The following is a 10554-nucleotide window of genomic DNA, read 5'->3' as shown; positions in this document are numbered from 1 at the left end:
GAATATACGATTGATGTACGCCTGGGATTTCTTGAGGCAAACGTGTTGTTAAAATGTGTGTTGATCAGGAATCGCTGCCACGTTAAGGGGCGCAGAAGTTGCTCTTTCATTTGTATAGTTTTGCATCTGCTTGTGATCATCTTTGTTGTGTCGGCCCCTATGGCCAATACAACTTTAAATTTATTTTTTTTTTTGTAGTGACTGCTGCATCTATTGGTGTATATCGTCTTTCAGGAAGAATAAAATCTAATCATGTTTACATTTACTTTTTTAAGTCATTATTGTTTTGAAAATAAAAAGTGGTCATGCGGTAATGTGTTTCCTTCGTGGAATTGAGGGCCAGAGAATGTGGTGCAAGTATGGATTACAGTCGTCGTAAAATTGGTTCAATGCTAGTGTAATACTATTTTTAAATGGACAGCACAGTGTGGTGGTTTGCAGGTCAGCCTAACGGAGAGATTCTCGGTTCGAATCTCAGTTCAGGTGTGTTTGTATTTCCTCCCCTGTGCTTGCGTGGGTGTTTGTCAGACACAATTTAAAGACTTTCAATTGTCCATATTTGTGAATGTGAGTATGAATGTCCGTTTGTCTACTGTATGCGTATGCGCCCTCCGACTGGCGGGTGATCAATGCAGGGTGAACCCCAAAATCAGCTGGGATACGTTTCAGCTCATCTGCGACCCGAACGAGGACAAGTGCAACAGAAAATGAATACTCATTGCGCCTTGACCCTTTAGGGAAAATGAGGAGCAAAAATCAAATACGTTAGCACAAATACACCTTTGTTTGTAATGATTGCTGCAAATATATTTGACTATATGGTTAAGTCCATCAAGACAACGAGGGGCATGTGGTATATGGATATTTATTTCGTTAACGTTATTGTATTAATTTTGATTTTATTAAAATACATTAAACATTTTAAAATACAATTAAAAAAAATTCATTACAAATGTTTTTGTGATTGCTGAATGTTACATATTTTTACAGATGATAGTGAGGTGCCTAAATACATAAAAGAAAGGTGAGTTTATTATCCCCCCAAAATCAAACAATCGGTTTGAAATAAAATGAGTATTTTAATTTTTAAGGCTAGTCGGCAACAATAACTAATGACTGTCTATGAATCTATATGAAGACAATTATCATGCCAATGATTAGCAATAATTGTGAACAGATATTAAAAAAGGCGGGAAGCCGATAAAAATGACGAACCAACACTTATTTCTATGAATCTCTGTGAGTGTTTACATTTTGGAAAGAGTGACTTCTATGACATACCGAGGAAATTACAATGTCCCATCAGCGGTGAGCTATTTTTAGAACAGGACCGCAAGCTACCCATGTGGTTCTTGTTGACCCCCAGCTAAACGATATAGTCTTTTGCTTAAACGAGGGGTTGGTCGTGTTGAAGGAAATATATGAATGGAATGTGTATATGAACTATTATGTTGATCAATATTTGTGATTTTATTTGTTAAGTAAAATACAATAAAAAAGGGTTCTTTTACATATTTTGTAGAAATAATTTAGCTGAGACCATGTACACAAAAAAGTCAACTTTTTCAAATGAATATAATTGAATCTTTTTTTTTTTTCCCAACAGTATAAAGATTAAAAAGCAGACACTCAAAAAGGCATCGTGTCAATGTGCCCTTTTACATAAGTTGGTCAGATACTTCATTTCACTGTTTGGTCTCTTTAAGTAAGCACATGGGGCAGTATTTTTTCTTTTTCGTTCTGTACAAAATCAGCTTTCGTTTAAGACAACAGGTGAATAAGATATGTCAGATGCAAAGTACAACGTCAACATAGTAACAATGGATTGATCAGCCAGCTCGCCATGATTTGTTTTCACATTGTCAGCACATTAGCGATGGTGAGGGGGGGGCAGGGGGGGGACAGCTTTCGGGCTGCATGAACAACCTGACCTTAACAAAGACATAAAGAGCAGACACAATGTACGAAAAACAAAAGAAAACACGGCGCATTCACATACAAGAGCATCTCAGAGAATGTTACGCATAAATAACACAAAATTATAGAATCCTTTCTTTGAGATGGGAATTTCTTTTTCAACATTTCGGGGATACTTAAACAAAAAAAAAAAAAAAAGACATTCACAAACTTCTTAAAGCCATGCCAGTCCATTGACGGCACATGTTGTCCTAACTTAAGTAACGGCGTTCAGTTGCGAACATGAGTCAGTTGAATCACAAAGGCCTTCTGCGGCGGAGCCAGAGTTAGTGAAGACATACAAGTATTAAGTACTTTTTACAAAAATTCAGCAGGAATGATCATCCACAGGTAGAAAAAAAAAAAAAAAAAAAAGACTTGACACCATCAAGTCCAAGCAACCCCCCCCTTCCCTCCGTCCCGAAGGGCATGTGCACTGTGGACTCCTCACAACATGACATCAATCATCTTCGATTGGTCACGCCGCATCGAGGCTTGTCTCGTGTGTAAAGAAATCCTTGCAGATTATGATGCGATGGCGGTGGGCTCGGTCAAAAAGCACGACATCCAAGGCCAAGTGAAAAGATTTTTTTAAAAATCAAATAAAAAAAAATCACTGTAGCCGGACCAGGAAAAAAAAAAATCTCTTTGAACTGTCCACATACGCTGGTACATAGTGCAAAATGAATGATTTCTTTTGGTTATTCATGTCTACTCTCCTTCACAGGCACATTTGTGTGTGTGCGTGGGTATGCGTGTGTGCTTCCATTAAGGAACGTGAGAAGGTCGTCTGCTTCCGAAGATTCCCTCTTCATGTGGAATGACTGTTCTCTGGCATTTTTGCTGCATTTTTCCTAATTCAACAAGAAGCACCGTTATGAGTCATGTGATTCAGCACACGACAAACCAGTACAGTGAACACCCTCCTTGACACTAACCGAACTTCATTGCGCTATTTTTGTGGTCTTCCTGTAAGACCATAAGATGCTGTCCAAACAGACGGGATGTTAACATCTGAGTAGAGCTAGCATTGGCCGCCAGCTAACAGCAAACAGATTTTTGCGGATTTAGCCTTTCGCTAACCTGTCTGTAACAACATGGTTAATGGAGTGCACTTTATCTCCACCATAATATGTTCTGCGTTTCCCCATTTGTCTAAAAACGGTATTCTGATCAATATTGTGTGTGGAATATGAATTAAGCAGCAAAATCCACCCATTTTTATCACTCTCAGCGGGCGGCCATTTTGCCACTTGCTGTCGACTGAAAATGACATCACAGCGCCTAAGTGCCCAGGTAACGACCGTCGCGGCTCACCTGTTTTCAAACTGAGCCCATTGTGATGTCATTTTCAGTCCGCATCAATTGCATAAACGTAATATTAAGCAGAAATCCGTGTTTAGACTAGTCGGGGCACAAAAAAACATTGCAATCAACATTTTCGACTGGACTTGCCCTTTAAGTAGAGGTCCGACAGGCAAACAATGCGATTTGTGAAGTTAAAACACTTCTTAAAATGATCCAGAGAAAAGTCCATATCACTATTGGCGGTGGTGTGAGGCAACAGCTAACAGCTGGTTGTTGCTTAACATCAGCGACGGGAAGTAACCAGAGAGTCGTTTGTGGTATAATCATTTAAAGAACAAGTGTGTCTTTGATTACTCAGTCAAAAGTATAATAAAATGGCAAACAGGATACGACGAGAAAGTTTCAATTTGTGACGAGCAAACCGTGAATAGGCGGGCGTTTCGCCGTACTGGCGGATTTTTTTGACACATTTGCCATAAACATTTGGCTAACCTGTCAGAGGTGGCAGCTCCCATGGAAAGCGAGGCGATGGCATCGACGGCGTCGCTGTCCGAGTCTCGCCTCAGCCATCGCCGCTGGGCCTGCAGGTAGGACAGCTCCACGGTGGCGGCCGAGTCCTTCACGCTCTGCCAGTAGTCACCTGACAGGAGTGAAAGAGAAAAGGGAGGGGTAGGAAGATGGATGTCGTGTTAGCGGCGAAGGCTGTCATCTGCTCGGCGCTGTTTAATGTCACGCCGTCCAAACAGCCCGCGGTCTAAATATCCCCGTTGATAACATCAGAAATGTAAACTGAAAGGGCGTGTGACACACATTGAGAGGAAGTTTCAATCAAGCCAATGTGTTGCGATAATACAACTCCCATATATTTCTCTCCAGGCCTAAATCATAGGCTTAACATTCTTGTGGCTTTGCAAATATTTTTAATTAATCTAATTTGGTTGGGATAACATTTGTGCGCAATCAGGAGGGGATGTTGCGAAGGTCGTGTGCCAGAGAAGCGTTTGAAGATAATTGGAGCCAGGGCGGCATTGTGTGTGTGACTGCGTGTGTGTGTGTGTGTGGGATGGCTGGAGGGAGGGATGAGCGCCGGGGGTGTCAAGGAGGAGAGGTGACCGGGAAGCGGCGGTGATGAGGAGGAAGAAAAAGAAGGTGAGCACTTCGTAAGATTCAATTACAGAAAATAGAAAAGGAACTATGCCGGGATGCTGTGCGACCTTTGTTCGATTTCCCAAAGGAAACTTTCCCCAAAGGAAATAATAGAAATGAATCCATTCCAGACTTAAACTGTTACTATCATTACATGGTCTATTAGGTACACAGGCAATGTTTGATGTTACACTTTGACATTGTAAAAGTGTCTCAGACCAAGCTGGGCGGGCTGGTGCTTCAGACGGAGTGTCTTGGAGATACTCAAGGTGGAGCGACAATTTAGTGGAAGAAGGATGATATGCACTTTGCGTCTGCTCAGACCAGTTCAGGGCAGATAGCTGGTCTGATGCAACATAATTTCATTCATAAATATGTTCACAGCGGGGAAGTCATCCCACTGGCCGGCAAAGCTATTCATGGGGCAAACGAATGATCGGAGCAGGGGGGGCGGTCTCCATCTGCCGACTTAACAGCGCAGGTGTGTTTCCGCCATGCCGTGACTGTAGTGCGCAACTAGCGCGCCGCATTTGAAGGGAGTGAAAGGAGCCGCTTTAATTGGCCATGATTAAAGTCAGATGTGACCACTCCCACAGTGGCGCAGCCCTCCCTGCTCTTCTGCAAAATTATCAATATCGGGTCTTACCCTCCTCCGCACAGAGCAAGTTTATTACAGTCTGCAAAAACGAACAAAAAACTATTTTAACCCCCCCACCCCCAATATTCTTTAACGAAATAATATAATAGTAAAAATGGACAATTTAGAGTGTTTAATTATCCAAGCCAGGGTTGAGCAGAGCCAAGATTAAAAAACACTTTTATACAAAACTTCACTTTTTAAAGAAGAGTGTTTTTTTGTTGTTGTTATGTTACAGTAGGCAAATGTTTAAAAAATAAATAAATAAATACATTTTTGATCACACAGTGAAGTACATGACATGCAAACAGGCAAGGAAAAATGTCACATAACACATAACATTAGTCCATTGCGAGACTTGAACTGTAATTCTTGAGGTCCAAAGCTCAAGTCCTAACAGCTGAGCTCCTGCTACTGTTCAAGTGTGACCTTTAGGAGCCATATTACCGAGAATTGACTTTTTATTGTATCCAAATGGTTGAGTTTCTGGGGTGCCTGCCCACCCATCAAGCGTCAAATTAAAGATGCGAGTGAATCTGACAGAAAATATGTGTCTTTGTTTCTCCCTGTTGATGCTGCCAGCTGTGGTGTGTCTTGGTCATTTTTGCTCACCTTGAACCTGGATGACACTCAGTAGTGACTGCACAGCGTTTTCGCAAGGTTTTTGGTCCAACACTGATTGGGACAAAGGCTCCACCTGACGTCCAGAAAGGAGGCATGTTGGTATGTGAAGGCCCCCTACACACACGTATACACACATCCACACATTCTCACCTCCATTCCCAGCAAGGCGCTGACGCAGGCTTCAGAGGCGTCACAGATGGCCTTGAGGTCATGTCCCCCCTCCAGAGCCAGAACCACGCGACCTCCGGCTAGTGACATCAGCTGTCGAGTGAGGAACCCAAAACCTGGTCGGACACAAGCACACACATCAAGTTGAATCCAGATCAATTTCGCGCTTCCATCTGTGGATGCAAGACCAACGGAGTCTTACACTTGGCTGTGACCACGTAGCCGCCCAGCGACGGCGAGTGGCCTTCGACTGCGTCGAATCCGGCTGAGACCAGCACTACGTCAGGGGAAAACTCGTGGGCGATGGGCATCACCACGGCTCTGCGGAGGATCACAGGCAAATGTAAACATGATGACTTCATGCCTTCGCCGAGATTAGGGGCCTGTTTGGAGTTAACAGATGAACCCCGAAATCTAAGCTCCTCTTAAGAATTTGGACTACGAACTGTCATGGCGAAGACATAGAGGCTAGCAAGTGCTAAAGCTACATGGTCCCAGCAGCCATACAGCCCCGATTTACTTGTTTCACATTCCTCCGATGAAGGTGTTTCAAGCATTTTTAAAATTAATTTCACTACAGTATATGGTATTTTTGTAATTTCAAAAAGAAACATTTTAATTTCCTTTGCATTTATCCATCCATACATCCATTTTCTGATCCGCTTTACCCTCGCCCATCTGGCTTTGGGCGAGGGTACACCCTGCACTGGTCGCCAGTCAATCGCAGGGCATATACACAAACAATCATTCGCACCCCCGGACAATTTATCTAACATGCATGTTTTTGGATTGTGAGAGGAAGCCAAAGTACCCGCAGAAAAGCAAAACAACCGCAGGGAAAAGATGCAAACTCCACACAAGAAAGGCCATAGCTGAGTTTGCAACCTGGGAACTCATAAGTGTGAGGCTAACCATTTTTTTACCGTGAAAATGACACTTGCAAGGTGCATCCAGCCTCATTCGTCAAAGTAAGCGATTTAGCGAAAACTAACTGCGGTTCCATTATTATTTACATTTGTACATTTGCTTTTTAAATGTTTGACACTGCAACATATTATTTCTATTTCCATCCTTTCCTTTGGGAGAACATGTTTTCAATTCCGAAAAAAGAAAATCTGTCCCAGATCTGATCGCGTTGGACCTTTGAGGTTTCAATCAACATGACAAACAAAAGAAACATGAAAGACAATGGTGACGATGGATGCTCCATCGATAGTGTGACTGACAATTCACTGCAAAATGTGTTAATTTGAAAACATTTGACTAATGATCGAAATGTGACGCGTGTCATCGGTTTTGATTGGACTGGTGGGAAGAGCAGCAAGGGGTGAGAACATGTGCAAAGAGAGCACCAGTGAAAACAACGTGCGAGGGAAGGCCTGTGACACAAACAGGTAGAAATCAGATACCCTGTGCACTCCGGGGAGAACACTTTTCCTTGGTTCCTACTTCCTTCCCTCACCGGCTGCCAAAGCGCGCGCATGGCCCATGCCGCGTTTGATTCTCTCTTTCCTTCGGCGGCACTTCAAAGGCGTTTGTGTGCGTCTGGTTCCTATTAGGAGCTCGTCCCTCTTCTCACGTCACTGACAGCCACCCATCTGGGATCCATTGGGCCTAATTACGCCGCCTTTGGATTCTCAAACAATTGCACCCCCTACTTCTTCTGCCTCTCTCCTCCTCTGTATTCTTCTTTCCTCCACACTTTTGGGAGGTGTCAGCAGCCATTGAAAGATGAACACCAAAAGCTACTGGCCAGTAGATTCACCTAAAATATGGCCCACCGTCGTGATCCTCCAAACATACACAAAACATCATGACACCTCACCTCGGTGCAACTGAGCTTTTGCTTGATTGTACTTGAGTCTCTCCACCACTGGGAACCACAAGCCTGTCACATACAGGCAGCCAAAAACAGACACACATCACCAGCGACCTGAGTCTGGCTCGCTTTTCCCTCCATCCTGAGGAGAGTCCGGAACACCCTGTCATCCAAACAATGGACTCAAATTAAACTACGAAAACTGGCAGGGCACCGACAGCGTAAACAGGAACTTACGATGCGTTAAATTGTGTCCATTTTGCCTGTTATGCCTTTCATTGCACTAATCACCTAATGAGAACAAATGTGGTGAGACATTATAGTTCCATTCAGTGTGCTCTACTCTTTGAAGTTGGTGAAGAATGTCTGATTTTGCTCACTTCTTGATTTCATTACAACAATTCCTCTTTGATTGCAGCACAATTTGATGTTGGTCGGATAGTTGATCAACTCATTGCCTGTAACCAGCAATTCTATCTATCTATCTATCTATCTATCTATCTATCTATCTATCTATCTATCTAGCTAGTTAGCTAATTATCCAGACAGACAGATATGTATCTATCTATCTAGCTAGTTAGCTAATTATCTATCTATCTATCTAGCTATCTAGCTAGCTAGCTAGCTAGCTAGCCTGATAGATATATAGATATTCATTTGGTAAGGAAAATAAGCGGGGTTGGAACATATCCCTATGATGAATTGGGATTTACAGCATACATGAATCTGATTGCTTTTTTTAGCCTCAGATTGTGTGTGTGTGTGTGTGTGTGTGTGTGTGTGTGTGTGTGTGTGTGTGTGTGTGTGTGTGTGTGTGTAAAGAATGGCCCAAATGGTTGAAAATGGTGTCATGTAAACTTCCCCTGAGGCTATGGTACGTCCACCAGGAACCTTCGCCCCCTCAGAACCACACAATACTGCAAATAATGTAAAGCAGGGGTGTCAAACTCATTTTTGTTGGGGGCCACGTTGTAGTTACCGTTTCCCTTGGAGGGCCGTTATGAATTTGTGGAAACCATCTAAATGTTTAATCTCCTCCACATATTACATACACAGCGCACAACAAATTGATGGATAACTACTTTTAAAATCAGAAGTCAAAATAATGACTGTTATTGCGGATTACATAGGACAATTTGAAATTTTGGTTCAGACTTTAGCAAGCATCATGGAACTTGGCATGCTTGATTTGCTTTCGCGGGCCATATAAAATGATGTGGCAGGCCAGATCTGGCACCCGGGCCTTGACTTTGACACCTGTGCTGTAAAGATTGTGGTTAGGTAAGGAAGTTTTACACATGAAAACGCTTCTTATTTCCCGATACAGGGTTTAAAAAAAAAAAAAAAAAAAAAAAAACCCTACTCCGGAAAGAACCAGTTGTTCCTTAATTACTGTTCTAAACTCTAGTAAACACTGGACTTACTGTTTCAAAGCCGGCATCCCAGGCCTATGGCTTCTTTTTTTGTAAATCATTATGGGTAAGTTCATTAGCATTTTCCCTTTGACGAGGGGCCCACCCACCAAGCGAGCGGGATGTTGATCTGTAACACGGTTTCATCATCTGGTGGTGAGCCACGAGTGGAAACATCTCACAGTATTGAGCTGAACAAACAAATTTATGATCGGAAAATAAAAACAAATGAAAGAAAATATGAGGTGAGTGACAGCCAAAAGTCTAAATTCTTTTCTGTGAATTGGTTTATCATGAGAGGAGAGATAATATGACTGTCAATTCCTGAAGCTTGATCAAATCATAGTGGATGTACACTGTTAAAAGGCAAATATGTAAGCATTGTGAATATTGTTTGCGCTTGACATTTTTCGGAAGACCCATCTAACTGAGAAGTTTCGTATGTTTCTGTCCTGGCTTGTGGATTTAATACACAGCAAAGTTCAGAACCACAATTTTTACCGGTACGTGTTTATTGTGTGTTATATGATGTAAGATATGTACTTTTTATTTCAGGAAATTAGTTTATTGCGACTTAATTAGTTAAATGACCAAAATTATGTTTTTATGGCCACAAATACATTTTTAGAATGTTATTGGGGTTTTTTTATATGCAACAAATTCATGTCATAAAAGCTCAAGCGGGCAGCGCATCCTTAATATACAACAAATTCTATTCTATTCTGTGGGCGTACAATTTAAAAGTCATCCATCCGTCCACTTTCTGAAGCATTTATCCTCACTGGGACCAAAGTAAAATGAGTATTCAAAATAGAAGAATGACATATTTAAACGAAAAAATATATATTTACCACAATTACTTAAAACACACATACTTGATATTTTTGAAAAGCATGTCTAACTTTTAACATGTTTTCATTTTGAAAAAGCATAAAACCATCATCAAGTAAAAACAAAAAACCAAACAAACAAAGTATGGTTCTTAAAAGCTGTATTCCTGAGACTTATGTAAAGAATTGATGGCAACAAATGTTAATTTTACCTGAATGCAGCCAAGTACTCGGCATCACCCATGGGAGGTTTCAAACCACCTGTCCATCCAATGTTCACGTTGAAGCCCTCGCCTGCCCCCACACCGACCTGTAATAGCACAGTCAGGGCAAATGTTCAAAATATTAATTGAAATGTGCACTCCAGTTTTCTTTCGACCGCTGCAACATTACATTTAGGTCGAGCCAAGGGAGCTCCTTCGACCCCACGTATTAACGGGAACTAAAAGGGAACTGAGGCCCAGTCTTGGAAAATAAAGAAGGTCGAAGGATTCCTCGTTCTCTTTGTAGTCCTGCTAACAGCCATTTAGCCCCTCTCTCAGGCCTTTGCCATCCGTCAATGTGTCAGTTTGAAGGGAGCGTGTGGAGGCTGATTGACACCCTCTTGGCAACAAGGTGTGGTAGTGTGTGTGCATGTGTACGGCGGAATGCTGA

The 10554-nt window shown here is 42.1% G+C and overlaps 2 protein-coding genes across 4 annotated transcripts in view; one reads left to right on the top strand and one right to left on the bottom strand.

Annotated features, from left to right (window-relative positions):
• LOC109522240 (twist-related protein 2-like) overlaps positions 1-265 on the top strand; it is a 5970-nt gene extending 5705 nt beyond the window's left edge. Inside the window, exon 2 of the mRNA XM_019880600.1 lies at positions 1-265. This exon is cut by the window's left edge and continues 522 nt beyond it. The gene's annotated coding sequence lies outside the window, so the exon portion shown is untranslated.
• Positions 266-1558: 1293 nt separating this feature from the next.
• The window catches only part of LOC109522237 (histone deacetylase 7-like), a 37166-nt gene continuing 28170 nt past the window's right edge, over positions 1559-10554 (bottom strand). For all 3 annotated transcript variants that reach the window (XM_019880593.1, XM_019880592.1, XM_019880594.1), the window contains exons 20-25: positions 10113-10210; positions 6042-6160; positions 5822-5955; positions 5660-5744; positions 3757-3904; positions 1559-2810 (exon numbers count right to left, since the gene is read on the bottom strand). In XM_019880593.1, coding sequence (XP_019736152.1) covers positions 2768-2810; positions 3757-3904; positions 5660-5744; positions 5822-5955; positions 6042-6160; positions 10113-10210 — 627 coding nt within the window. In that variant the 3' untranslated portion in view covers positions 1559-2767. The remainder of the gene's footprint in view (positions 2811-3756; positions 3905-5659; positions 5745-5821; positions 5956-6041; positions 6161-10112; positions 10211-10554) is intronic.

This window comes from Hippocampus comes, unplaced genomic scaffold, assembly GCF_001891065.2.
Source record: "Hippocampus comes isolate QL1 unplaced genomic scaffold, H_comes_QL1_v1.1 scaffold68, whole genome shotgun sequence".
NCBI classification, from domain to species: domain Eukaryota; kingdom Metazoa; phylum Chordata; class Actinopteri; order Syngnathiformes; family Syngnathidae; genus Hippocampus; species Hippocampus comes.
This window is presented reverse-complemented; position numbering and strand designations above follow the sequence as displayed.